The 27,209-nt window shown below is 51.8% G+C and overlaps 3 protein-coding genes across 27 annotated transcripts; 1 reads left to right on the top strand and 2 right to left on the bottom strand.

The window, feature by feature from the left end:
• Positions 1-106: 106 nt before the first annotated feature.
• ARHGEF39 (Rho guanine nucleotide exchange factor 39) lies at positions 107-5,664 on the bottom strand. Of its 9 annotated transcripts, none has more exons than XM_032635239.1 (9): positions 3,439-5,664; positions 3,133-3,227; positions 2,745-2,865; positions 2,365-2,483; positions 1,697-1,767; positions 1,314-1,445; positions 926-1,155; positions 584-672; positions 107-399 (listed from the first exon to the last, which is right to left on the bottom strand). In XM_032635239.1, exons 1-9 carry the CDS (start codon positions 3,574-3,576, stop codon positions 384-386), a joined length of 1,011 nt encoding a protein of 336 aa, XP_032491130.1. In that variant the 5' UTR covers positions 3,577-5,664; the 3' UTR covers positions 107-383. The 9 variants fall into 9 exon arrangements, 8 of the variants coding, with proteins under 8 accessions (XP_032491130.1, XP_032491133.1, XP_032491132.1 ...); XM_032635242.1 differs by having other exon boundaries at positions 107-396; XM_032635241.1 differs by having other exon boundaries at positions 1,317-1,445.
• CA9 (carbonic anhydrase 9) lies at positions 3,238-18,026 on the top strand. 5 transcript variants are annotated; one of them, XM_032635234.1, is made up of 11 exons: positions 3,238-3,301; positions 12,486-12,756; positions 13,598-13,627; positions 13,878-14,048; positions 14,182-14,498; positions 15,561-15,627; positions 16,484-16,641; positions 16,849-16,993; positions 17,124-17,150; positions 17,598-17,679; positions 17,811-18,026. In XM_032635234.1, exons 2-11 carry the CDS (start codon positions 12,498-12,500, stop codon positions 17,875-17,877), a joined length of 1,323 nt encoding a protein of 440 aa, XP_032491125.1. In that variant the 5' UTR covers positions 3,238-3,301; positions 12,486-12,497; the 3' UTR covers positions 17,878-18,026. The 5 variants fall into 5 exon arrangements, 4 of the variants coding, with proteins under 4 accessions (XP_032491125.1, XP_032491123.1, XP_032491122.1 ...); XM_032635232.1 differs by lacking the exon at positions 3,238-3,301 and having other exon boundaries at positions 10,329-12,756; positions 14,182-14,324; positions 14,406-14,498; XM_032635231.1 differs by lacking the exon at positions 3,238-3,301 and having other exon boundaries at positions 10,329-12,756.
• A 942-nt stretch (positions 18,027-18,968) lies between these two features.
• TPM2 (tropomyosin 2) lies at positions 18,969-26,688 on the bottom strand. Of its 13 annotated transcripts, none has more exons than XR_004350433.1 (10): positions 26,340-26,688; positions 25,765-25,890; positions 22,582-22,715; positions 22,366-22,483; positions 22,198-22,268; positions 21,983-22,058; positions 21,420-21,482; positions 21,192-21,261; positions 19,466-20,222; positions 18,969-19,113 (listed from the first exon to the last, which is right to left on the bottom strand). XR_004350433.1 is itself a non-coding variant. In XM_032635553.1 (9 exons), exons 1-9 carry the CDS (start codon positions 26,451-26,453, stop codon positions 19,031-19,033), a joined length of 855 nt encoding a protein of 284 aa, XP_032491444.1. In that variant the 5' UTR covers positions 26,454-26,688; the 3' UTR covers positions 18,970-19,030. The 13 variants fall into 13 exon arrangements, 8 of the variants coding, with proteins under 8 accessions (XP_032491444.1, XP_032491447.1, XP_032491446.1 ...); XR_004350437.1 differs by having other exon boundaries at positions 26,291-26,577; XR_004350434.1 differs by having other exon boundaries at positions 18,971-19,113; positions 19,560-20,222.
• Positions 26,689-27,209: the final 521 nt, after the last annotated feature.

Genomic DNA, 27,209 nt, shown 5'->3' with positions numbered 1-27,209 from the left:
GGGAGCTCCAGTCCTTCTCTTTGTATTCCTGAGGCCACCGTCATGCCAGCCTTCAGGGCACAGAAACCCCTTTTCTCATATTGCATAGCTGAGATAAAAAGCCTTCTCCAAAAAAGAAAAAACTTTACTAAAATCCTGTGGGAAAATAAATTATAGAAACTACATACAACATAAAAATAGCTGGTTCAGCTGAGGTTCAGTTGGGTCAGGTTTGGTGTCCGGATTCTCAAGAGCTGGTCAAATGACATGGCGTGTCTTGGTCTCACGCAAACACAGAATGACCCTTCTCAAACCGTGAAGAGTCTGTGTTTTGTTAGTACTGAAGAAGATTCCTTTGTACTCCCGACTCTGAGGTATCCTGGACTCGAATTTGTAAGATTCCTCTAGTTCTTCTGGCTGCTGTGGAGAGAAGATAGTTCAGGCACTGGCACGAGCACTCTTATTCTGACAAAACCACCAAGGGTGTTGGATGGAGGAGTGGGGTGAGGGGTGCGAGTGAGTTCCACATGTGAGAGAGGCCCCAAACTGCTGCCTCCAGCTCGTGGGCCTCACCACAGCGCTCTTCTGAAGGAAAATAACTTACCTGCTGGCCAAAGTCAGACTGCGGTACCAGTGCGACAGCTCCTCCTGGTCTGTGGACATAAGCAGTAGCTTCTCGTGGGGAAAGGACAGCTAGGGAGAGACCACCTCTTAGCACATGGCTCAGAAATGTCCAGCCTTAAGCTAAAGGCCCTGCTGTTTCCATTGAGGTAATTTAGGGCTGAAGTGAGAACCAGGTATGAACCCCAAGCCCTACTATGCTCTCAATGTAGGTGGCTCAGTTCCTGTGAGGGGGGTCCAGGCCTAGGAGATGAATGGTGCACAGGCACTTGAGGTATATTTTGGGCCTCTCCTACCTCACCTAGGGCTCTCGCCTGTTACTTACGCTGAGCAGTCCACCACAGGGGCCTCCTGAGTGGCCAAAGACCCTGTGGAGTTGACACTCAGCCATGGGGTAGAGGGCCTGGCAAGCAAAGGTGCCACTCTGCAGCAGATGCAATGGAGGTCGAGGCTTGGCCATGAGGAGTGCATCAGAGAAGAGAAAGAACATTCGGGGCCGAGGCTCCCCTCGGGGAGGCACCACCAGCAGCCAACCCTGGCGTAGGAACCAGCGACCTGGGGGATGGGAGAGCTGTTATTCTGGTGCAGCTTCAGGACCGTGATGCAAGGAATAGAAGGAAAGGGAGGCTGAGGAAATGGGGGGTATGTGCTGGCAAAAGAGAGGATGGGGGTAGGAAAAGGGCAGCTTGAGGATTGAGGGGAAGCACACAGACTACCTGAGATAAGCCCCTTTGCCTGCCGTCCACTGAGCAGAGCCTGGACACGCTGGAGGTGCTGGTCATTCTTCTGTTTCTGACTGATGGTGTGGACTCTCTGGGCAGTATCACTTATCCGCCGGGCAGCCCCTGGAATAATATTCCATGCCCCACTCCCAACACAACTTTGACTTTGGGTGAATGGTGGTGGTGAAAGACAGGCTATTCCAGAGAGGACCAGGGTCAGAGTCTAACTTCTTGAAGAGTATGTAGGGCAATAGGAACATTGTATACAAGTCATTGGAAGATAGGGGCATATCAGACATTGTTGGAGGTCAGAACCAGAAATGGATACAAGAGGAGCAGTCTCCAAGGACTGCTGTGGAGGAGCAAGAACATACTTGTGAGCTGTTCATGGTCAGGGCTGTTGGGACCCGTGTTTTCAGCCAAAGCAATGGCAAGATTCTCATACCTGGAATTAGACAGTTGGAAGTTATGAGGGGAAGTAGAGCTGGGCAAAATTTCCTCTGCCTGACACACAGATCACCCCCTGTACAAACTTCAGTTGCAAAGCCAGGAAAGACCTGCTTGTGGCTATTTTATCCCCCTCTTTCATCTGAGACTCAGAAGCTGGGCTCACACCACATGGCCCTCTTCCATTCCACACTGAAGAGTCAGAGGGGCAGAATGACCAAGGTTCAGGAGGCCAGATCCCAAGGTGAAAGTTAATCAACTTAAGGAGGATGCTACAGACAACTAAGTTCTTGACTCATCCGCAGGGACAAATTCTAAGCTAGGCGAGCCTTTCATCTCCAGAAACCCTGTTGCTAGCCTTATTACAGGCCCCTCACTTCAGTGTAAGTTCCACGATCCCAGCTAAGGGCCTGAGGCTGCACAGCCCAGGTACTCCAGTGGGTTCACATTTACTCTTGCAAAGTTTTTGGGAGCAATTTGTCCCAGGAGAGACACAGTGGGACAAATCCCATGGAATCCCACAAAGCTGAGAGCAGCAATCATACAGACTCAGAATTCTAAGAGAAGTTGGCTGAGTCAGGGTGAGTTCACTCACTGCTGGAGCCTCTGCAGAGGCAGAGGGAGCAGGTCCTGGAGCTGAAGGCCCGCAAACTCAGGGCGACCTTCCTGAAGTCGCACAAACCTCCGGAAACGTTTGTTCTTCTTTAATTGCTCCTAGAGTGACAGGGAAAGAGTTGGCAGCAAGGAGAGAAGCCTCTCCTACTATTGTATTCTTCGGGGTACACATCCCCAGCCCTCAGGAAGCTGTGTGCTCCTGAGAGAACCCCGTCTCCCTACAGGGAACTTAGTACAGAGCTGGACACCCACAGGGCTCTATAAATGCAGGAACAGTATAAATGAAGTTTGGGTCTGCAGATGAAGAGGCAATGTATGGAGGAAGAGGGGAAGGAGGACTTGAGGTCATCTTCAGGTTACCTGCAGGGTGGTCCGGGACCTCTCAGCGTTGGCAGCAAATTGGGTGTAGAGCTCCAGGTGGGGGCAGAAGCCCTCCAGCCCCTGTCCCCAGCGCCCTCCTTCGAGGTAGGGAAGCAGCTCTCTGCGTAGGTCAGGACAATAAAAGAGCAGCCCAAGAATTACTCAAGCACCACCTCTTTTAATTCTCCTACCCCTGCCCCGGAGGTAGTGCTATTACCCCATTTTACGGGTGGAGAATTGGGGCAGATTAAGGCACTGGGCCAAGACCACAAGTGAGGTAACTGGCAGACTCCGAATGGGAACCGGGGTCGCTCCGACTCTGAGCTCCGTGCACTGCCAGAGGCCAGAGCTCTCCCTCCTTCTCTCTTCCCACGCCCCTTCTACTCACTGGCTGGCGCCGTAAATGAGCTCCCAGGGCCCAAACAGGGCCTGGCGCTCTGGTGGTCGCAGGGTGCCCTTGGCTCTCAGAATCCCCACGAAGTACTGCGGAAGGAGAGAATACCGGTATGCAGTCCGCAGAAACATGAAGCCAGTGCCAAGGCGCCGCTAGAAACTGTGTAAGTCGGCCTGAGGTCCCTACGTGCAGGCGTCCAGGTCAGGACCCACGGTACCCCAGTCAGGGTCACCGACCTCGTAGGGGCCCTCTCACACCCTGGGGTCCCCGCCCCTACGGGAGGGTGTGCGGGCCCCGCACCGTGGCCACCAGCCCCAGCTGTTCCTGGTAGCGCCGCTCGGTCTCCAGCAGCTCCCGGGCAGTGCAGGCGCGTTTCCGCTCCCAACGGGCACGCTGCTCTTGCACCGGGCACCGTACGCTGGGGCCCGGGCTCCCCATGCCGGACTGAAGGGTCGGCACTTCCAGCCGCAGCCCGCGGGAGATTCAAATCCCAACGGCTCAGAGGGCGGGGCAGTGGGGGCGTGGCCTTGGAGGGGAGCGCGCCCTCTGGCGCCTAGAGGCTGCGCGCAGGACGGAGCATGCGCAGCTGCCAGCTGAACCGCATCAGGTCACCGCCAGGGCGGCGCTGCCGGTGTGCGGCACCTTTCGGGGCAGGGCAGGTTGGGGCAAGTGGGTGGCCCTCCTTTGAGCAGCGCTAAGTTGGGGCAGCAGCATGGACTTTGAGTCAGGAGAGTTGGGGGTTTAGACACGGGCAGGGTCGCAGTGCCCCACCTGTAGAATTAAGATTCTGTCCTGGGCCCATGCCAGACACTGGGGTCCAGTTGTCCCCAATGCTTTTATTACTAGGAATCCTCACGGGTCACCAGGTTTTGAATATTTTGGCCCCCGGAAAAGTTGATAGGCTTTAAGTCACTAACTTGCTTTCTCTTTCCATACTGATCCAAAACCTGATAGCCAGTTAGCTTCCGGTCAGCAAGTGTCAATAACTAACATGGTGGGTCGGAATTGCTGTAATTCTGGCCAAAAGCTTAGAGTTGATGAGTCTGTGTTATCTAGTCCAGGGATAAAATGTACCCGGTTTTCTTTACTTAGTTAGGTCTTTTTGAAAACTGGCAATAGCCTTGGAGGGTAAATTAGCAGTGCCATTTTGTCAGTATGCATGAGATATCTTAAAATGTGCCTACTCTTCTAACCCAGCAATTCCACTTCTAGGAATGCATCCTAAAAAATAGATATGTGGACAAAAACATATGTACTAGGATGGGTGGCAAGATGTTGTAACAACAGAAAACTGGAAATCACTTAAATGCCCAATGGTAGAGAATTGGCTGGGAAAATTATGGTAGAGCCATTTGAAGAATAATATGAAAGCATTAATGATGTAAAAAAGCTATCAATATGGGAAAACACATAGTATATTGCTGAGAGAAAAAAAGCAGGCCGTAAAACTGTGTACAATATGATCTTATTTAGGAAGTATAACATATCTATGACTGGAAGGATAAACAATCAAAAGGTGATTGTGGCTTTTATCTCTGGGTGATGGGATCAAAGATAATTCATTCAACAAATATTTATTACACACCAAATCTGTTCCAGGCACTGGCCCACTGAGGGGGTGAATGGGATAAATAGGGTGACTTTTAAAATTCCCTTATACTTTTCTGCTTTTTCCAAGTTTTCTGCTTGAGCATGCTTGCATTACTTTGTAATTAGAAAGAAAAAAGCTATTAAAAAGCAAAATGTTAGAAACTTTAGACCCTATTCCTACCACTGAGGACTCCTAAGAATCTGGGCCCGAAGCCAAGAACCAGGGTATTGTCAGGATTCTGAGGTCGCCTCTAGCTCTCTGACATTCTAAGTATGCTGAGGAAGGAGAAATGCTGGACTTAGATCAGGGAAAAACTTGAAGGGCTCGATGGAGGCAAGAGAGAGTTTGGGTCAGACTGTACCTTGGACGGGTCACAGGGGAACTGGTGAAGCCACATAGGTGGAGGACTGGCTACACTGTCTCAGGTGAATGTGGGACAGTCCACACTAAGAGCTCAAGGGTGGAAGGGCGCAGATAATCTCATGACAATTGGTATCACCATGAGCCCAGGTAATGGGAACAGAGCACACTCCGAGGGCGCAGTCAGTGATGGGTGTGTTTGGGTATCCTGCCAGTGTGCGAATGTGCTTTAGGTGGATGGAAGAGGACAGGGGAATAGAGCCTGCTGTGAGCTCAGGTTGGGAAATCACTCAACTTTTGAGGAAGAAGACGGCAAAGCTGAGCAAGACACAGTGAGGACACTTGGAGACAACTGATTCCCTGGGGACCAAGTGTCCCACAGAGCAAGTCAGGCACACCATATTCTGCCCGCAGCTCCCCCCTAAAGCCAAAGGAAAGAGGGGCCAGGGAAGACGGTTAAGAATCCGCCTGCCAATGCAGGGGACACGGGTTCGAGCCCTGGTCTGGGAAGATCCCACATGCTGTGGAGCAACTAAGCCCATGTGCCACAACTACTGAGCCTGTGCTGTAGAGCCCCTGAGCCACAACTACTGAAGCCCACGCGCCTAGAGCCCGTGCTCCACAATAAGAGAAGCCACCGCAATAAGAAGCCCTCGTATCGCAGTGAAGAGTAGCCCCCCACTCAATACAATTAGAGAAAGCCTGCGCGCAGCAGCAAAGACCCAACGCAGCCATAAATTAATTAATTTATTAAAAAAAATAAATTTAGGGCTTCCCTGGTGGCGCAGTGGTTGAGAGTCCGCCTGCTGATTCAGGGGACACGGGTTCGTGCCCCAGTCCGGGAAGATCCCACATGCCGCAGAGCGGCTAGGCCCGTGAGCCATGGCCGCTGAGCCTGCGCGTCCGGAGCCTGTGCTCCGCAACGGGAGAGGCCACAACAGTAAGAGGCCCGCGTACCGCAAATAAATAAATTTTAAAAATAAAAATAATTGGGGGGGGGTGGAATTCCCTGGCAGTCCAGTGGTTAGGACTCGGCGCTTTCACTGCTGGGGGCCCAGGTTCAATCCCTGGTCAGGGAACTAAGATCCCGCAATCCACGTAGCTTGGCCAAAAAAAAATTTTTTTTTTCCTCTGTCCTTTAATTACCCTCAACCTCTGCTTTCAACTCACTGAAGAAGCCCTAGGGATGCTTTGAATAATAATTACCAGTCATTCTACAAAAATTAAATGCCTCTCACGCACCAGGTCTTATGCTAGGCATGGAGATGAAATGGGGGACAAGAGAAATGTGACCCCTGCCCTTATGAATGCTTTTAATCCAGCATGACACACATGGTAAGGAGTCACCATAAAGTGAGATACACGTAACAAAGGAAATATAGGCTTCTATGCATGCAGGAGTGAAGGGACTGGCCCTAGCCTAGGAGTCAGGGAGGCTTCTTGGAGGAAGTGACATGTGAACTGAAGGATGCCAGGAGGATAAACAAAACAAAGCCTGGCTAGGCAGGGCCGGCAATGTGGGTGCGGTGGACAGAGAGACAAATAGCATGGACAAAGGCTCGGAGATAAAACACACATGCACACGCATGCAATGCATTCAAGGAACTGCTATAAGTTTAATAAGACTAGAGCACAGATTGCAAAGGAAAGTGTGATGAGAAAGGAGACTGGAGAGGTAGACACAGGCCAAACCATAGAGGGAATTTATATCAGTAAGACTGTGTCACAAGTAATCATAAATCAAAGTAGCTAAACAATAAGATAATTTATCGGCTCATGCAACTGAAAAGTCCAGACACGGGGCGGTGGCGGCGGGGGGGGGGGACTTGGGTTAGCTTAATCCAGCAGCTCAGTCAAATCACCAGGGACTGCTTTCTACCATTCTACTTTGCCTTCCATGGTTTTATCATCTTAAGGCTGGCTTCCATTGGGGTTACAAGGTGGCTGCCCACAGTTCCAGAGGCTGTGTGTTTCCTCATCCATGTCTGGACAAAGTGAAAGTGAATTCCCTCAGTTATCAAATACTTGAGACAGAGAGCTTCACTCTGACTGGACCCACCTAAGTTGCCCTCTGAAGGCCATGTCAAGTAGTACTATGGACTTTATCCTGAGGGCAATGGGAAACATTCAAAGGTCTTAAATAGGGAGTGAGATTATATGTGCATTTTAGAGAGATCACCCTGGCTAGCTGGACTCAGCAAGACCCATTAGGAGGCTGGTGCAGTTACCCAGGTAAGAGGTGATGGAAGTGTGGACTAGGATGAAAAATGAGGATGAAAAGTTTAGAAGGTAGAATCCATAGTGCTTGATGACTTGACTTTCCTTCAGACGTGAAGGAAAAGATGAAAGATGGCACCAGGTTCCTGGCTTAGACCACTTGGTGGAGTATGGAAGAAGAGGTTTTGGGGACAAATGAATTTGGCTAGATGCCTGTTGAATTTGAGATACTTGTGGGACATCCAAGTGGGGATATCCATTTGGCAGGTGGTTATAGATCTGACATGGGGTAGTCCAACCTGGAGATACTTGGCTGTCATCTAGTATAGAAGCCATGGGAGTAAATTAAACTGCCTACAAAGGACATGAAGAGGGATATGGGCAGAAGACATGAGGGTCCCCAGCACAAGCTCATTCCTTCTCATCCCGTGCACCCACTTCAGTTCCAAAATGGCTGATGGTGTAGTGGGCTAAATGGTGGCCCCCATAAAGATGTGTCCATGTCCTGACCCCTAGAACCTGTGAATGTAACCTTATTTGGAAAAAGGGTCTTTGCAGATGTAGTTAAATTAAGAATCTTAAGATCATCCTGGATTATCCTGGTGGGCCCTAAATCCAATGCTAAGTGTTCCTATAAGAGACATCCAGTAGAAGACATAAGGACAAGAGAAGAAGGCCATGTGAAGTCAGAAGCAGAGACTGAAGTTATGCAGCCACAAGCCAAGGAATGCCTGGAGCCACCAGAAGCTAGAAGAGGCCTTAGAGCCTTCAGAAGGAACAGGGCCCTGCCAACACCTTAATTTCAGACTTCTAGCCTCCAGAACTGTGAAAGAATAAATCTGTGTTGTTTTATGCCACCCAGTTTGTGTTAATTTGTTACAGCAGCCCTAGGAAAATAATACTGATGGTGAGCTGGGCCAGAACTACAGGTAAGTCCCTGTAGTTCCTGTACAGACTATAGCCTACAGACAAGTCCCCAGCGCCCCAGAAGGGCTGTGATTTGTCTTTGCTTCCAATCCGTATCTGGGGAATAGGGGGCTCTTTTTCCTCCTACTTCACCAGCAAATAGCTCCCTCCTCTGCAGCCCTGGGATAAGCAGAGACATGGCCCTCGATGTCTTAAGACACAGACCCTAATGACCAAAAACTTGGCCTTAAACAACCACAGAGAGGTCGTGTGTCAGGCCGGGGTGGGGGGAGGGGGGTGTCCTTAGTCAATCAGTCCTGAGTGCACTCTGTCCCTGGGGAGACTCAGGAAACAAGACTCTGGGAGCTCAAACCTGTTTTAGGGTTTGGCAGACTCCCAGTTGCAAAAGCACAATCTTGGGTCAGAGTCCACATTCCCCACCCAGACCAGAGACATAGTCACACACAGAGACAGAGAGCTCAAGGAAGAGACAGCACCATGGAGAATGGCACTTGGGAAATTAGGGAGCTGTAACACAGAGAGAGCTGTACCTAGATGCAATCTGGACTCTGAAATACTGAGAAAAAGCAGCAGAGATGGAGGGGAGACACGTGGACACATAGAAGTGCCAAGGAGAATTGTACAAGGAGACCCTGACGGAGATCTAAAAAGGAAAAAGGTGGAAACATTCAAAACATTTGGAAAGAGGGAAAATGAAATAAAACTAAGATTGGTATTGGAGAAAATTCTAGACATACAGACTCCAGACTTCAGTTAGCATGGTGTTTCTGTCCTCCATGCTTCCCATGACCTCCTCCACCTCAACTAGATTAGTTGTTACCACATTCTGTCTTGTCCGGGCCCATCCAATTTAGATATTACCAGGTACTTTCCACGTGTCTGGGTCCAACCAAGGTTCTGACAACACAGCTGACCAAGACAATGAGCTGACCATCAGGAGTTCACACTGGATCAGATTGCCATGGATGGCTCTTAATTTAGCTCCAGAAATGGCAACCTAGATCGTTAGGCTGACTACCTCCTAAGAAGACTGCTTGTTCAGCCATACAAGTTTTGGCATACAGTATGACAGTCACTCTGACAAGGCAGACAGTTTGGGATGCTGTAGAAATGTGATGTCCTGCTCCTGGAATAATTGCGGTTTGACACACACAGGCCATTGACAATGGGCTCCCTGAGGGCAGGGAAGGCATTTAGTTTGGTTTTTCTCAAGCCCTGTCTCGGTGATCTGCAGAGAAAAATGATCAATAGTAAAGTAATACTGAACAAAAGACAGACTCAATCGGTCAAATACTGGACCCTGCCCTTATGGCCCTCGAGGCTATCAGAGCAGATATAATGTCATAAATCACCTTAATATGAATTGGATGCTAGACAAGGTTGTTAGTGAGGGCAAAGAACTGTGGTGGTTCAGAGGCACCAGAAATCTCTTCCTGTGGTGTAAAGTTGGTCAAGCAAGACCTCCTAGAAGAGATGGCCTTTGAGCTGAGTCTTTTTTTTTATTATTTAATTTTTATTTTATATTGGAGTATAGTTGAGTTACAGTGTTGTGTTAGTTTCAGGTGTACAGCAAAGTGACTCAGTTATACATATACATATATCCATTCTTTTTCAGATTCTTTTCCCATATAGGGTATTACAGAATATTGAGTAGAGTTTCCTGTGCTATATAGTAGGTCCTTGTTGGTTATCTATTTTATATATAGTAGTGTATATAGGTTAATCCCAAACTCCTAATTTACCCCTCCCCTCCACCTTCCCCTTTGTAACCATAAATTTGTTTTCTAGTCTGTGAGTCTGTTTCTGTTTTGTAAATAAGTTCATTTGTATCATGTTTTTTTAGATTCCACATATAAGTGATATCATATGATATTTGTCTTTCTCTGTCTGACTTACTTCACTTACTATGATAATCTCTAGGTCTATCCATGTTGCTGCAAATGGCATTATTTCATTCTTTTTTAATGGCTGAGTAACATTCCACTGTATATATGGACCACATCTTCTTTAGCCATTCCTCTGTCGATGGACATTTAGGTTGCTTCCATGTCTTGGCTATTGTAAATAGTGCTGCAATGAACATTGGGGTGCATGTGTCTTTTCAAATTATGTTTTTCTCCAGATATATGCCCAGGAGTGGGATTGCTGGATCATATAGTAGTTCTACTTTTAGTTTTCTAAGGAACCTCCATACTGTTTTCCATAGTGGTTGTATGAACTGAGTCTTGAATAATAGAAGGGATTTAGACAGAGGAGATAGTAAAGCTGTTTAACATGTTAGTGGGTGCATTTGTGCACAACTACTGACCTACCAGAGTGGAAACTGGTTGGGGCATTCAAGTGGGGTCCTGGAGCCCCTGCTGTGTCAAGCATTACTTCTTTAGTGAGTTCATAAGGTCAGGACAGTCCCTAGGGAGGAGTGGGGTAGCAGGAGCACCCTGGAGTTAGGGACTAGTTACAAACCAGATTATAAATATTTCAATATATTTAATTACCTATACAACCATACTGGTGTGTGTACCTACTGAATGTTAGCCCCAGATATGGATCTCCTGAGATGGCCTTACTCTCTTCTGGTTTGTTGAAGCCATAGGGGCCTTATTAGAATGTGAGCTGTAGAACAGCAGAGGCTGTTCTCCAGTTCAATGCTGCATCCCTAGGGTCTAGAACAGTGCCTGGAGGACTAGAGGAAGGTTACCAAATGTTAAGTGAATAGGCAGACTGGGAATCCCAGCCCATTGTTGGGGTCCTCTCACTATTCATCTTCTTGCACCCACTTTCCCCCTCCAATTCGTACTCCACACTACCCTTCAACATAACCTAGAATGAGATTTGGATTCTGTCATTCTTCTGCTCAAAGTATTTGGTGCCTCCCTTTTGCCCAGAATGCCATTTTCCCCATTTTTTTTTTTTTTTTTTTTGGTGGTACGCGGGCCTCTCACTGTCGTGGCACAGGCTCCGGACGCGCAGGCTCAGCGGCCATGGCTCACGGGCCCAGCCGGATCGGGGCACGAACCCGTGTCCCCTGCATCGGCAGGCGGACTCTCAACCACTGTGCCACCAGGGAAGCCCCTCCCCCATTCTTTTTTAAACCAATTGAACTGCTACTTCTTTAAGCCCGGATCAAATTTTGCCTACTTCTGTATTACTTTCTGAGGCAGAATTCATCTGTCTTCCCCAAATATTATGATAATTTTTGCCCTCACTCACAAGACAGCAAGCTCCTTGGGACAGGGACTGCGTCTTATTCATTTCCATACATCTAGTCTATTAGCCCAATGCCTGACATATGGTAGATGCTAAATAAATAGAAGAGTGAAAGGCATTCCCAGCAGTGAGAACTAAATGAACAAAGGCGGTCAAAGGTTTGGGTAAAAAATGAATAGTTTAATTTGGCTAGGGTATGAGGGAGAGTAGTAGGAGAAAAGATGGAAAAGTCTCTTTGGTAGTATTTTGAGGGGACTTGGAAGTCAACTAGAGGGAGAAGATGGGCAGATAGAAGATACTTTGGTAGAGTGTGGAAAGCCAATGGAGGTTTTTGAGCAAAGGTGTAATATGATGAATAATACATTTAGTTTAAACCTGTCAGACTCTCTAATAAATATATACAGTTTTCCATTCATACTCAAATTCGCCTCCCACCTACCCATCCAACCACCCTCCCACCCCCAGACTCCCCCCGCAGCTTGCCCTACCCCTTCACCTGCTCCCTGGCTGGGCCAGGGATGTATATATGGGCTGCTTCCCCTCTCAGCCAGAGGATGTGGGGTCCCCAGCTGCCTGGGACTGGGAAGCAGGCCAGGGTTAGCTGAGGTTGGCTGGCGAGCAGCCAGGCGGTGCCAGGGAGAACCTGTATAGTGCCAGGTGGTGCCTTGGGTTCCAAGCTGAGCCCATGACCCTGATAACCTTCTGCCTGCGCACATACCTGCCGCTCACTCCACCCCATGCCCAACTTTGCTATCAGGGAGGGGGCACAGGGCCAGACAGACCTGCAGGGCTTTGGCTCCATCTCTACAAAAGGACCTTCTGTGAGCCAGTCTGCTCCCCTCCAGGCTTGCTCCTCCCCCATCCAGCTCCTGTTTCTGATGCACGTACAGACCTTACACACCGTGTCCCAGGACATCCCACAGTCAGCCGCATGGCTCCCCTGTGTCCCAGCCCCTGGCTCCCTCTGTGGATCCCGGCCCCTGCCCCAGGCCCCGCTGTGCAGTTGCTGTTGTTACTGCTCCTCCTGGTGCCTGCCCATCCCCAGAGCCTGCTCTGGATGCAGGGGGCTCCCACCACAGGAGGAGATTCATCTGGGGAAGACGATCCACTGCGTGAGGAGGACCTGCCCAGTGAAGAGGATATACCTGGAGAGGAGGACCCACCTGGAGAAGAGGACCCACCTGGAAAGCTGGATCCACCTGGAATGAAGACTGAAGCAGGAGAGGAGGATTCTCTGAAGATAGAGGATCTACCTACTCTTGAGACTCCCAGGGATACTCAAGGCCCCCAGAATAATGCCCACAGAGACAAAAAAGGTAAGTGGTCATCAGCTCTGCGAATCTAGGCTCCAGGAGGTTGATGCTTCCCCTCATTAAACCCCAACCCAGGTAGGGATTATTCAGGGAAGGAGAGGAGCCTGTACTCTGATGTAGTTTTTCCCAACCCCAGGGGCTCCCATGCCACTAGCCCTTTACCCCCTTTCAGAGCTAGATGGGGAGACAAAAAGGGGCACAGATGGAGAGAGGTAAGCAGGAAGAGATGGGAAAGAAGAAAGGGGGATCCTGGAGAGGAGAAAGATAGGAATGTGGAGAGAAAACAAAGGTGGAGAGAAGTAAGAGTATGAGGGGAGAGAAGAGGAAGGACGGGGGTGTACCAGAGGAAGAGCAGGAAGGGCTTGTAGAAATTACTTCATCTTCAGCCTACAGATGAGGAAACTGAGACCTAGGACTAAGGAAACAGCAGGTAGGAGAACCTGGTATCTTGACTCTCAAGCCAGGAACTTTGGAAAATGAGCTGGAGACCAGAAAGGGAACAGGATGAGTGGGGAGGAGGGATGAATAAGAGAGAAAAAGGTCTACAGATTTAGGCCTGGGAACTGAGGCCTCCACCCATTTTAGAGACCCTGAGACAGTGGTCGCAAACTGGTATCTCCGGGGCCAGCAGGATCTTTGTGTGGCCCGTCAAGCTGTGGCGTTTTACTTGGCTGCCATCTATAGTGCTTTACACCTGGCATGCTTCAGGCATTTCTGTTACCTGCTATGCTTCTGTAAGACATCTGAATTTGCGAACCTCTGCTAGTGAAGGAGACCCACCTCCTTTTGGCCGCTGGGGAGGGACTGGGCTCAAAGATCAGCTTCATTCTTCTCATTTATGCAGGGGATGACCACAGTCATTGGCGTTATGGAGGTGAGACACCCACCCCCTGTACAGACCCAATGTGGGCACCCAGCTCTGCTAGTGCCTGCACCCCCCGCCCTCTTCCCCCGCATCCACGTCTGCCAGTCCCTGACACCACCCGCTGCCTCTCTCCCTCCACATCCCTTATTTCTATCTGTCTGGATGCCTCCTGACTCGACCCCATCACTTTTTCTACTCAGCTTCCCTAAAAGTTCCTGATCTTGTCATCAAACTTCCTGTACATACTCTCCCACTCCAGGCGCTCCGCCATGGCCCCAGGTGTCCCCCGCCTGCGCTGGCCGTTTTCAGTCCCCGGTAGATATCCGTCCAGAGCTCACCGCGTTTTGCCCAGCCCTGCGACCCCTGGAACTCCTTGGCTTTGAGCTCCCGCCACAACCAGAACTGCGCCTGCGCAACAATGGCCACACCGGTGAGGCGGTCTCGGGGCGGAGCCTCGGGGAAGGGGCGGACGCTAGCTGGGGATGAGGGACTGTCCCTGGGAGTTAGGCTAGCGCTCTGCGGAGAGAGGGGCGGGCCCGGCTCACCTGCCTCTCACCGCGCAGTGCAGCTGAGTCTGCCTCCCGGGCTGGAGATGGCCCTAGGTCCCGGGCAGGAGTACCGGGCCCTGCAGTTGCATCTGCACTGGGGGGCTGCGGGTCGCCCGGGCTCGGAGCACACTGTTGGCGGTCACCGTTTCCCTGCCGAGGTGAGCGCGCAGCTGTCCGCGGAGGGTCGAAGTGGGGCGCGGGGTAGGGGATCTCGCCCACTCCTACCGTGTCCTCTCCAGATCCACGTGGTTCACCTCAGCACTGCATTTGCCAAAGCTGACGAGGCCTTGGGGCGCCCGGGGGGCTTGGCCGTGCTGGCTGCCTTTCTGCAGGTACCAGCCCTGGACACCCCCCACCCCTGCTTCCCCAGCCCTCGGGCTCAGAGTATCTTGCCCCAGAGACCCCACCCCGCACCTGGCTATCATCTTCATTTACTCATTAGTTCTTTCATTAACACCCACTGTGAGCTGGGCTCCAACAAAAGATTCCGAAACTGTGGATCCTTGTCTCCCCACAGCCAGTGAGGGAGGCTGACAGGATAGACATATACACAGGACGCAGAGTCAACAAGGTAGTCAGGGAAGGCCTCACAGAGGAGGTGAAACTTGAAGCCTTCACTAGTGGGAAAGAAAAGGAGATATTCCATGCAGAGCGAACGGTACATGTAAAGACTCAGAATATGGCCCATTCGGGGAATGGCAGATGTAGTAGAATGGACATAAGGAAGAGTCATTTCTCTAATACTCTTATAACCCATAATTTCCCCTTTGCAAAATGCAATATTGTCTAGAGAAGTATTTAGTGACCTCTTTGGACCTATACTGATCAGGAGTACATACACAATGATTAGAGGAGGCTAGTAGGTTGGAGGGATTGTGAGACACCTGTGGATGGTGAAACACCTGTTAGGCTCACTCCCTCCCTGACTCATGAACGCCAGCCTCACAGCGCAAAGTTCAGAGAAGCACCTTGGAAATAGCATGCCCTGGCTCCAAAACTCAAACACATGAATTATTAAGGTGAATGCAGAGCTAACATGAATACAAAGGTTATTGGGGTTTCCTGTGGTGGAGACATAGAATGTGTGTGGAGTTAATGATGAGTGAGATTGGAAAAGTAAGTAGAGCCCATCATTGAGAACCTTGTATCCTAGTAAAGTGACCCACCATCCTCCTCTTCCTCCAATTTGCCATTGAAAACTAGTCTGCCTAGTTACATCAGTTTGCAAAGTAGGAGTATATCGACCTTGAGTAATAATACATGAGATATTGTGTTTCCCCAGCGTTCTCAGAGCTGGGAACTGGGGGAGGACTATGGGAACCCACCTCACCTTCAGGCCTCCAGCCATGACCCTAAATACATGTATGAATCTATCTTGCATTATCATCTCCTAGGAAGGCCCCGAAGAAAACAGCGCCTACGAGCAGTTGCTGTCACATTTGGGAGAAATCGCCGAGGAAGGTCAGTTTGTTGGTTTGGCCACTATCCTTGATACCCTTGTTCGTAAAGAACCGCGCTTGGGGAGCCTCAGGTCTGAGGATGGAGAAGGGCTCCCTCCCACACAGAGGGGTTGAAATGTGAACTGGCCTACTGTGAACTTGATAATAACTATGAAGCCGAACACAGGCAAACAGGCAAAGGCAAACTGCTGGCTACAGGCTTTATTTTTAAAAACCAAACAGAAACTAAGATAAGACAAAAACCAAACAAGACCAAAAAAATAGTGTTTGGAACTTTCAGGGGTTGAGTCTGGTTGAGTCTAAAATTTTTCTGAGAGATGTCTATTACTCCTTCATAAGCATCAAATATTTTAAATTTGTAAATGCTTTTGTTGGAAATCTTTCTTTCCTTCTCAGTCACTCTAGGTCATTTTAAACCTCACTTGCCCAACTGGACCTTAAGTTTTGCTAAACTAGAGAGAACTGTGTTTTTTTGAGTTTTGTGTCTGTTTTTAAAGTTATAGGTATTTATTTACAAGTTATTCAACTCATTTTCTCTTTTGATTTACTCTGGGCTTAAATCTGCATTCCAGTGTGTTATCACAGTGTGCAAACTAAGAGTGAAGACTCAGAGGGAGGGCCAGGGGAGCAATTCTCTCACTCTGTGCGCCCCAAAGCCTTTTACTTCCTCCTGAGTCATGTCTTGTTGTGCTGAGTTATGGGAAGGGACACACTCAGTGAAGAAGTGGTTTCAGGGAGTTGAGTCAGCTTGGCTTCTGGGAGATAAAAATGTATTCCTGTACCCCAAAGCTTTGTTGTGTGTATGGCGGGGGGGGGGGTCAATCTATGTGGGACTCCAGCACAGGTCCTCTCCACAGACTCTGAGACTTGGGTCCCAGGACTGGATGTATCTGCACTGCTGCCCTCTGACCTCAGCCGCTACTTCCGATATGAGGGGTCTCTCACCACACCCCCCTGTGCCCAGGGAGTCATCTGGATTGTGTTCAACCAGACAGTAAAGCTGAGTGCTAAGCAGGTGGGGCTGGGGTGTGGTGGTGACATAGGGGATGAGGGGGAAAGGGTTGTAGGTGGAGGTGAGAAAGAGGAGGCATAAAGAGATGAAGTGGCCGTGTTGGGGATGAGGGGGACGTGGACAGTGGGTCCCTGAGGTGCTGGCTGTAAGCCTGTGACCCTTTTGCTTCTGTGTCATGAGCCCACCCCCACTGTCTGCTGACCTCCCTAGCTCCACGCCCTCTCTGACTCCCTGTGGGGACCTGATGACACTCGGCTACAGCTGAACTTCCGAGCTACACAGCCTTTGAATGGGCGAATAATTGAGGCCTCCTTCCCTGCTGGAGTGGATAGCAGCCCTGGGACCGTTGGGCCAGGTGCAGCTTTGTCTACTGATGCCATGCCCCCTACCCCCAGCCACAGGTCCCTCATCCTCCCCATGTGTCCTCATTTGTCTGTCACTGGTGATCACAACCCCTGGCTCTAACGTCTCCTTTTTCTCCTCAGTCCACCTGAATTCCTGTCTCGCTGCTGGTGAGTCTGTGCCCCTCCTCTGGTTCCTGAGGCTGGGGGCATCCCTTGGCACCGATCAGCCTCAGGGGCTAGTCAGGACCACCACTGCTGCCTCTCTATTTCTGCAGAGCACACACCAACCCCAATAGGATAGCGTCAGATCAAGGCAGGGGGGTTCCCCTGTTGTCCCCAGTGCAAGAGTTGGTCAGAATGAAGCTCCAGAAATCTCCTTGCATCCTCCTTCCCAAACAACCTCTTTCGTTTTGTTTTTAGAGAGGAAAAAAGTGCTTATCTTACCCCTTCTTGTTTATCCACCCCCATCCCTTTGCTGGCCTCTGCTGGATTCGGAGACGCTGGGGGCAGCTGGAGAACTTGGGGCAGGGGTGGGGTTCAGGTGGAAGAGGCTCTGAGGGAACCCTACAGACTCCTCTTCACTCCCTTAGGCAGTCTCTCTCCTCCTCCCTCCAGGAGACATCCTGGCCCTGGTTTTTGGCCTTCTCTTTGCTGTTACCAGCATCGCCTTCCTTGTGCAAATGAGAAGGCAGCAAAGGTATTTTACTAACCCTCTCCCTTAGGCCCAGCCCCTGCTCCCCAAGTGGAGTCCAGAACAGCTTCATGCAAATTGCATGCAAATGAGCTCATCCTTGGTGAGATTTCTGATTAGGGTTCCCTGTTGTGTAGACACCCAAGTGGGACCAAAGGAAGTGTCAGGTACCACCCGGCAGAGGTCACGGAGACTGTTGCCTAGAGGCCTGCAACTTGGAGAATGTGCAGAGAAGCTGGCCAGAGGAATCTGAGGGGGAGCTGGAGACTTTGTCCTGCCCATTACACTACTTCCTTTTAAGCCTCCAAAGATATTTTTTTAAAATAAATATTTCTAATAAAATCTGTGGAAGGCGTATACTTGTTCCCCAAATCAACAGGATGGTGTGTTCATTTCCTATTGCTGCTGTAACAAATTACCACAAACAGTGGTAACGGAAATTTATCCTCTTAAGAGTTCTAGAGGTCAGATGTTCAAAATGAATCTTCTGGGCTAAAGTCAAGGTGTTGGCAGGGCTGGTTCCTTCTAGACACTCCTGAGGAGAGGACATTTTCTTGCCTTTTTCAGCTTCTAGAAGCCAAGCATTCCTTGGCTTGTGGCCCCTTCCTTGCATCACTCCAATCTCTAGCTTCCATTGTCACATCTCCTACAACTGCTTTTAACCTTCTTGCCACCCTCTTATAAGGACCCTTGTGATTATGTTGGGCCTACCCAGTTAACCTAGGATAACCTCCCCATCTCAAAATCATTAGCTTAACTAAAGTCCCCTTCCCATGTAAGGTAATATTTCACAGGATTAGGGTATGGACATCTTTGGTGGGGGGACATGATTCTGCCTCATGTAGATGTTATCAGGAAGCAGGGAGAAACGACCGGTATTGTTGGAATGACTGTGTGTGTGTGTGTGTGGGCAGGCTTGGTCTCTAGGCTTAAAATCACACTGAGGCTTTTGGGTTTTCACCCTGCTCAAGTAAAAGCTATGTAGCTTTACAGTTTTGCCTTCCAGTTGTGCTGTCCGGCCCAGCTGCTTGCTGGAATGGGGCAGTGCTGCTGATAGCAGCTCCTTTGCTCTGTGGGGAGTAAGGGCCAGATGTTCCCCCAGCCCTGCCAGGCTTCTCTGCTTCACACAGCCTGTTCACAACCCCTCCTCAGTGAGCCCAGTGCCCCACCCCTCTGGCTCACGCAGGGGTCCTTCCAACTCCACTCTTCCCCTGGGGCATCCTTTCTACCTTCTCCATTTTGGAAAACCACCACCACCATCCCCAACACCCAAGAAAGGCTTAAAGGGCCCCATGATACTGGTAACATCAGTTTTATTTGGTGGCAACTACAGCCTGGCTGGGGGCAGGGCCAGCCCTCACAGGTTGTTGAGCTCCAGCAGGGTCTGGTCGAGGGTCTGGTGGATCTCCACGTTCTCCTCCTTGGCACTGGCCAAGGTCTCTGTGAGGGGAAGCAACCCGTGAGGTTTGTGGGGGAGAAACATGGGGAGTCATGGACAGGGGATGTGACAAATAGACACGGAGTGGGTTGGAGGCACAGGAAGACCCAAACATTCAGGGATCTGAGGACCCTGTGGGTGGGACAAATGGATGGACTGAACAAGGCAGACAGGGATGCCTCACTCAAGGCTTTGGGGCCGTGGAGGTGGGATGGGAAGGCCTGAGTCATAAACTAATTTACCCTCCTTCTTTAAAAGGTTGAAGAGAGTTGGAAGCAGGAGGAAAGACAAAGACTGAGCCAGGAAAGGGAATGTCAGACAGACAGACAGACAGACTTGAGGCAGAAAACAGACCTGCAGGGAAAGCCCCATGGTGCTGCCATCCAGTGTCTCTCCAAACTTCATCCCAGACCATTCACAACCTTCTCGCCCCTCCCCTGCACCTCACCATTCCACTTCCCTTCCAGTCATTCTTTTAGATCCTGGAATCACAGCTTGAATGCTCCAAGGGCAGTGACATGCCTGGGTCTGTAGAAGGGCGTGTGTCTCAGAGGCACCAGAGGGCCCGTGGTTGACTGACGTGGTCATACGTGCCCACATGCAGCAGTAAGAGTCATGCAGAGGGGGTTCCGGTGTGGGCCACAGTGTTTTGTGGGTGAGATCAGTAGAGGAGGGGGGGTCACAAGATCAGGGGTGCCCGTAGGAGCCAGGGTCTCAGCAGTGAAGCAGTGCTCTGTGGGGGTGATGGAAGTGCTCTCTGGAGGGCAGGAAAACAGCGTGGAGACCAAGTTGAGTTTATTAAGCAGCAGAGAGTGGGAGAGGCTGGCGGGTAGAGGGAGGAGTGGATGGATATAGAAGGATGAAGCAAATGCCAGGGTGGGCAGCAGCTGTGACGGGGGCTCTCCTAGGCTGCGTCCAGCCTGGCTGTGCAATGTTGGCAATTTCCGCTCCTCCTGCTTGCCCCCCTCCCCATACAGAGAATGGAAAGGAGAAGAGAGAAGGGGCCGTGGGCCACACTGGTGAGAGGCTCAGAGGGAGGTGATGTCGTTGAGTGCGTTGTCCAGCTCCTCGCTGATGGCCTTGTACTTCATCTTCTGTGCATAGACTTCGTCTGGGGGGCCCAGGGGAGGGGGGCCAGGTGGGAGTGTGGGGAGAGGGAATGGAGGGAAAGAGGAATGGAAGGAGAGAGGGTAATGGAAAGAGAGAACAAGAATCAGAGAGAGGTGGACGAAGATGGAGTGAGAGAGACAGGCCAGAGAACAGGCTGGACAGCTGTCAGGGCCCCCTCCTCCCCTCTCTGTACCCCTATGTCTTTTGCTCTTCTCTGTACCCCAAACTGGTGCTTCCCCCCAGGAGCTCCTGCCTCCCCCAGGGGCCTGGGGACACAGTGCTTTGCATAAGCAGGAGTGCTTGCTTCAAGGGGAGGGCGCTCAAGCCAGAAAGTTCTAAAGTCCTAAAGTTGGAGAGAAAACTGAGGCTTGCCTGAGAAGGCTGGAAGCAAGAGAAGAGCGAGTTGTGAAAGTGAAGTAAAAAGGAAAGACAGCTTTAGGCACAACGTTGTCGGTAACAGTGAGAAGTAGCTACAGACTAGCAAATCCCTGGATACTTGTTTTCACCAAATCTAGCTTCAAAAAGTATTTTCCATTAATGTTATCATGAAAACCTAGATATTAAACCAAATACCTCTCTATTTAATGAAGAAGGTGCTGCACTTGGACACAGAATTGTCTAGATCAGTGCTACTCAGAGTGTGATGTGAGGACCAGCAGCATCTGCATTACCCGGGAGCTCGTTAGACACAGATTCAGCCCAAAGTCAGCAGTCGCTTCAGAGCAGCACCCAGGAATCTGTGTTTTAAAAACTCTGAGGGGATTTTCATGCTCGCTCAAGTTCGAGAAGCACTGGAGTTGACGGGGCTACATCTGCTTGGATGGGAGGCACAGACCGCCAGAGTCTGTGGAGTCCTAGGTGGTCCAACCCTAATTTACCACTGGCAGGTATCATGGGATGGGAAGATAAGTCATGGGGAATATGGACCTATTTTAAAAGGTTCAGGGGTACAGAGGAATATCCCTTTTACCTTCCAGGTCATCAATGGTTTTCTCCAACTTTGCCACCGACCTTTCGGCAAACTCTGCTCGGGTCTCAGCCTGGGCATAAAGGCAAGATGGGGAAAATGACAGGAGCTTAGGCCCTCCCAGACGCTATCAACTTTCTCTTCCGTCCCTGTCCCCAAATTCCCTGCCACAGGAGGTCTCTGGCGGGTACTGGGGGGCTTGAGGGGGATTTGGACTGGAAGGATTCTCACCTCCTTTAGCTTCTCCTCCAGCAGTTTGATCTCCTCTTCATATTTATCTTCTTTGGTGGAATACTTTTAGGGACAGACACATGCCATCAGTTCATCGCCTCCACAAGTCCTTCATTTCTCCACGGAGCCCCACAGGCTACTCCTGATTTTGTCTCCATCAAACATCCGGCCCTGCCCTGCCTGGGCCCATCGCCTCCCTCCCCTGAAGGACCCCATCCTCACTGCCCCTCTACCCCCCTCTACCTTGTCCGCTTGGGCTTCCAGGGATTTCAAGTTGTTGGTAACAATTTTCAGCTCCTCCTCTAGGTCCCCACATTTACTGCAGGGGGTGTGTGGCAGGGTGGGGTGTGAGGGCACAGTGGGGGAGACAGTGGAGATGGCACAGTGGGGGAGGGGTGGAGGAGAGAAGAGAAGAGCAAAGTTGTGAGAGTGACAGCAGGCAGAGTTTAGGAGCCCCAGGCCCTTCCCGGCCCCCAGCAGGTGAGAGAGAGCAGCCTGAGATGGAGGGGAAGGTGAGCCTAGAGAAGGTGCCATTGCCCAGAAAGGTCCAGAGAGGTGACTACCTCCTCCTCTGAGGCCGTCAGGGACTTGAGGGCCTGGTCCATGGTTCGCAGTTCCTCCTCCAGCTGCCTGGCTCGGCTGGGGGCAGCAGGTAGGGGTCAGAGGCAGGACCTGTCCCTGTGGTCCCACGCCTGGGAAACTGCCTCCCCACTGTGCAGAGTACCCCAGAGCCATGGGCTCAAGCCGAGTTTCACTTGCCGCCCTGTGGTGTCCTCACCTCTCAGCCACCTCAGCTCTCTCTTCTGAGCGCTCCAGCTCTCCTTCCAGGATCACTAGCTTCCTGGCCACCTGTGGGGATGGGGAAGAGAGGAGGAGGAGATCCATGGTGAATGACTGGGGGTGTCTGGGACTTGGGAGTGAGAAGAAAGTGGGGCAGGGCTCTCACCTCCTCATATTTGCGGTCTGAATCCTCAGCGATGTGCTTGGCCTCCTTCAGCTGCATCTCCTGCAGCTCCATCTTTTCCTCATCCTTCATAGCTCGGTTTTCGATGACCTTCATTCCTCTGAGAGTCAGGGAGAGGGGTAGGGGTCGGGTTAGGACCAGCAGAGACAGGCTCCCAGCCCCCTCCCCGGCCCACCCTCTGAGGACGCCCCTGCCCACCTCTCACTCTCATCAGCTGCCTTCTCAGCCTCCTCCAGCTTTTGCAGGGCTGTAGCCAGGCGCTCCTGCGCCCGGTCCAACTCCTCCTCTACCAGCTGAATGCGGCGGTTCAGGGAGGCCACATCTGCCTCGGCCTGTGAGTCAGAGGTCAGAGGTCAGAGAGGCTTCAGAGGATGGTTAAGATTCTTGTCAGAACGAACCTAGGTTTCCTGACCTCCAGAATTTCAACCTATTTTTTTTTCCCCCAAACCAACCATCTTCTGTGCAGACTCTGTGCTCCAGCCCAAAACATGCCCTCCTGTACAAGCTCCACTCCCCTGCTACAGGGCCTCTTCTAGCACGGTGCATAATCTCCAATGGTTATCTGCACACAGATCCCTCCATCCCTCCTGAGAGCCCTCCAACTGCTGGGACCAGGTCTGAGGCAGCCCCTGACGACTCCTCAGCAGAGCCTGGCTCAGGCAAGGGGTGGGGAAGAATCAGGCCAACCAGACTGCAGTGCTGCTAAAAACCGCCAATCACAGAATCAAGCTACGTGATGTCACTCGCTGCCAGGCAGACCCCTAGCGGGAGGCTCCGGAAGCAAGCCAGGCCTATTTAGGACACCCTAGGCCGTACCAAGGGTACTCCCTGCCAATGCCCGAGGCAAGTGAGGTCGGTGCGAGGGCAGTGTGAGTGGCAGATCAGCCACTGATCCTGCAGTACAGAGGCAAAATCATGGTGGTTTTGGAGAACGTGCACAGAAACAGACGATACCTTGAGAAAGAGAGGACAGAGCAAGAAGGGCCCCAATAAAGGAAAATGAGAGAAGTAGTGCAACTTGGTGTTAAGAGCGTCAGCTCTGAGTGACACTGTTGTCTTTGAGCTACTTGTGTGACCTTGGGTAACTTATTTAGTCTAAGCCTCAGTTTCCTCCTTTTTAAATTGGAGTTGACAATAGCAGTTCCTACTTTGTAGGCTGTTCTGAGATAATGCAGTGCTTCTAATACTGGATTAATAACAGGATCATCTGGGAGGTGTATAAAAAATACCAGGTTCTCTAGCTCCATGCTGGAGCCACTGAACTGAGATCTCCAGGGCAGGGGCTTGGAAATCTTTCCATCTTTTTTTTTTTTGCGGTACGTGGGCCTCTCACTGCCGTGGCCTCTCCCATTGCGGAGCACAGGCTCCGGACACGCAGGCTCAGCGGCCATGGCTCACGGGCCCAGCCGCTCCATGGCATGTGAGATCTTCCGGGACTGGGGCACGAACCTGTGTCCCCTGCATCAGCAGGCGGACTCTCAACCACTGTGCCACCAGGGAAGCCCCTTTTTTTTTTTTTTTTAAAAAGCTTCCAAGGGATTCTGATGATAAGCAATCTTGGGAAATAGTAAAATAATATGCAGAAAGCACTTGAATATGTGCCTGCAGAGTCCACACCCCATAAACGTTAGGTTATCCCTTGTCTCTCCCTCAAGGACAAAACACAGAAACCGCGGGATTTAGGATTGGAAAGGAGAAAGGACCAGTGTAGGAGAAGAAGAGAGTGACAGGGAAGAGATGGGTGGCAGCACTGGGGGTAGAGGGAGTAGAAAGCAGGTCCTGAGTGATAGTGTAGGGCAGGGGAAACAACACCATATATAGAAAGTAGTTGCAGCTTATCCTCCAGGTGCTGAAGGCCACCTAGAGTGACAAGAGCCCATCCTGGGCACAGGGCCATATGACTCAGTGTGGAAGGATTCTGGGACAGCACTGGGGTTGGTAAGAATGACTCTGGGGGACACTGGAGGTCTATTCTAGAGAGAGATGAGACTCTGCAAAAGGGAAACTCTTCATGGTAGTGGGGTGAGAAATGACTGGCGAATCTGGGAAGTCCTGGGGCCCGCATCACAGGAATGACTTTTGCCATTTTCTGCTTCTCAAGTTCTTCCCAGTTACGGATGCTGCCCTCTAACTGCAGGACAGGCAGTGCTGTCCCCTCTGCACAAATAAGAAGCAAGAGAGAAAGGAGAAACTGAGGCACCGTGTAAGTTAAGTGCTGTGTTCAAGGTCACACAATAAGTTTGGGCACCGTTTCCTATCTTCTACTGGTGCTGCTGCCCTGCTTCCCCAGCTCTGTCCCTGTCTTCCCCTCCTCCCTCCAGCCCCCACCTAGCTCCTTGGGTTTCCAGTCCTTACTCCAGCTGCACTGGGCCTCAGTTATTTATAGAGTGTCAGATGCCCAGGGTCGTCTTCACTAGCAGCTGCAGGTCAGTTCCCTCCCAAGTGCCAGGGCTGGTGAAGAACCAAAACCGAAGGCTGGAGGTCAGAGAAACCAACCTTGGGGCTAGGGGGGGATGGGGAACAAGGATAATGGTCAGTATGAACAGTAATGTCATCTCTGATCTTGGATGTTCAGACCGTGCGTATGCGAATCCCCCCATCCACCCAACCGCAGGCTCATCTTAAACTTAAGCCTGGGTGGAAGGCAAACGGGGAGCATGAGGCAGAGAAAGTACCATGTCCAAAGTCTGATGGCCGTTCTCCTACCTCGTGGGGGGGGGGGGTGGGAATGGCAGAAGGTGGAGAAGTCTGGTTAGCGGGCGGTGGGCAGAGGAATCTCCGAGTGAGCAGAACTTGCCAAGTTGGCTGCCGTGGCGTTTGTGGCTCTGTCCCTCTGCCCTGTGGCCTGGCATGGTCTCAAGGCCAAGAGCTTAATGAGGGTAAGTGAGGGACCGACAGAACCTGAGCTGGCGCCCCAGTGCACAGCAGGGCCGCTGGAGCCAGAAGTCAAGGCCAGGGAATTTCTAATGGCCCCCCCGGGGGTGTAGCTCAAGTCAGGGCCCCTCTTTGAACTCCTCTCCCCTCCCCCTGCCCCACACCCCGAAAAGGTAGCTGCAGGCTCCTTTCCATGTTCGGCTGGGGGATTAGTTGAGATGGATGGTAAATTCTTGTACCACCCACCCCCGCGGTGACTCATTGCTTGGTCACTGTACACACTAAGAGCTGGAACCAAACGAAATTACAACACTGTGTCCTCTGGGGGAAGTGGGAAGTGGTTTTGATTTACCCACTGTCTTGGATTATTTGTGCCACCTTTTGCCCTAGCCTGGGTTCCTGCGAGGAAACGGTTTCTGTCCTGGTGCTGAAGGTCCCCTCCATCCCCATGTCTGGGACCCCTCCCAGTGCACTAACTCTCCCACCATCCCCCAGGTCCACACTCACATCGGTGGCTTTCTTCTCAGCCTGCTCCAGTTTCTCCTGGGCATCCTTCACTGATTCGGAATACTTTTCCACCTCGTCCTCCGTCCCTTTCAGCTTCTTCTGGAGGGCCTGCTGCTCCTCCTCCAGCTGGGAGAGAAAAGCCTCAGTCAGCCAGGCCCAGGCCCAGGCAGGAGGCAGTGGTGCGTGCGAGGGGGTACTAAGAGATATGTAGAGGCTGTCAGGGAGGAAGAGGGATAGCAGAGGAGGGACAGTGCAGCCAGGGGTGTTGTAGGGACCTGGCGGGAGGGGAGAGAGAGCTTCCGACCCCAAGGAGCAAGGGCCATCATGGCTCTGCAAGGGCAGGAGTGGAAAGGGGGGCACCGGGGCTCCCCAGGCTATGATGGGTGAGATGAAGCGTGGCTCTGGCTAGGGCCCTGGGGGGCACCGTGAAGGCCCAGCAGCCCTCACACTGGCCCTCACACTGGACAGTAGAGAGCCTTGGACAGCAGGCCAGAGGCTGGGGGGCACCGGGCAGGGCCTACCCCACCTGCATTGTGGGGTGGTGGCAGGGGATGCACCGGGCCTGGGGCCCCCACCTGCTTGCAGCGGTCCTCAGCTTGCTTCTTGTCGGCCTCAGCCTGCTCAGCGCGGTCGATGGCATTCTCCTTGTCCAGCTTTAGCATCTGCATCTTCTTCTTGATGGCGTCCATGGTTGCGGTGGGAGACCGGCCGGCCGGCGGGCTGTGGGGTGGACCTGGCTGACTGGGCTGGCTGCGCGAAGTGGTTGCACGGGTGGCAGGCAAGGAGGACCAACCGGGACTGGGATGTCCCAGCCGCGCGGGCGCCTAAAAGGCGGGGAGGGACCGGGCGGAGCCGGGGGCCAGGACCCTCCCCCACCGCAGCCCAAACCTTGTAGGGGCAGAAGCGCTGCAGGGTCGGGGGGCGCGGCCACCCCCTGCGCCCACCCCCTCGGGGCTCCGCCTCTCCCCCCTCCCTTCCCCCCCAAACCCCCCCCCCCCACGGCCGTCTGAAGGGAAAGTAGATGGAGAGTCTGTCGAAAGAAAACGCCATAGCGTTGCAGAGGGGAGGGGACCCTGGGGCTGGGGGCTCCGCGCTTCTTCTGAGTGACAGCCCGGCCCAGTGGCAGCTGCGGCTGGGGGCCCTGGGGCTATTTCGGGGTTTGAGCTCACGGCAGCTGCCCGGGCGCAAGGACCGGAGTGTCCCCCCCATCAGCTGCAGCAGCCGCTGCACTTAATTTAGAAGTTTCCTGTAAATCCCCTCGGATTAAATGTCTCTTGGAAGGCGGGGCTCCTCCGCCTTTCGAGTGCCTCAGTTTACCCTGAGTCCCAGACTCTGGGTTTGCGTTACCGACGTGGCAGTGATAGCGGAGCGTCTCTCCAGGGACTTGGGGAAACTGAGTCAGGAGGGGAGCCCAGAGCCCCAGTCGCAGTGCGGGGCGAGGCCCG

Source organism: Phocoena sinus, chromosome 6, assembly GCF_008692025.1.
Source record: "Phocoena sinus isolate mPhoSin1 chromosome 6, mPhoSin1.pri, whole genome shotgun sequence".
Lineage (NCBI taxonomy): Eukaryota > Metazoa > Chordata > Mammalia > Artiodactyla > Phocoenidae > Phocoena > Phocoena sinus.
Note: the sequence above shows the minus strand (reverse complement) of the source record. Positions and strands in the feature narration are given on the sequence as shown.

Bases quoted from the DNA above. Each gene is read 5' to 3' on its own strand.
- CA9 (XM_032635231.1), top strand. From the start codon at position 12,126: ATGACCCTGATAACCTTCTGCCTGCGCACATACCTGCCGCTCACTCCA. The intron at 13,628-13,877 runs GTGAGACACCCA...CTCCCACTCCAG, and splicing joins CAGTCATTGGCGTTATGGAG to GCGCTCCGCCATGGCCCCAG. The intron at 17,151-17,597 runs GTGAGTCTGTGC...TCCTCCCTCCAG, and splicing joins GAATTCCTGTCTCGCTGCTG to GAGACATCCTGGCCCTGGTT.
- ARHGEF39 (XM_032635235.1), bottom strand. From the start codon at position 3,576: ATGGGGAGCCCGGGCCCCAGCGTACGGTGCCCGGTGCAAGAGCAGCGT. The intron at 3,228-3,438 runs GTGCGGGGCCCG...CTCCTTCCGCAG, and splicing joins AGCTGGGGCTGGTGGCCACG to TACTTCGTGGGGATTCTGAG. The intron at 673-925 runs GTAAGTAACAGG...GTCTCTCCCTAG, and splicing joins CCTGTGGTGGACTGCTCAGC to CTGTCCTTTCCCCACGAGAA.
- TPM2 (XM_032635551.1), bottom strand. From the start codon at position 26,453: ATGGACGCCATCAAGAAGAAGATGCAGATGCTAAAGCTGGACAAGGAG. The intron at 25,891-26,339 runs GTGGGGGCCCCA...TTTCTCTCCCAG, and splicing joins CTGAGGACCGCTGCAAGCAG to CTGGAGGAGGAGCAGCAGGC. The intron at 21,483-21,982 runs GTAGTCACCTCT...TGTCCCTAAAAG, and splicing joins TGACGGCCTCAGAGGAGGAG to TATTCCACCAAAGAAGATAA.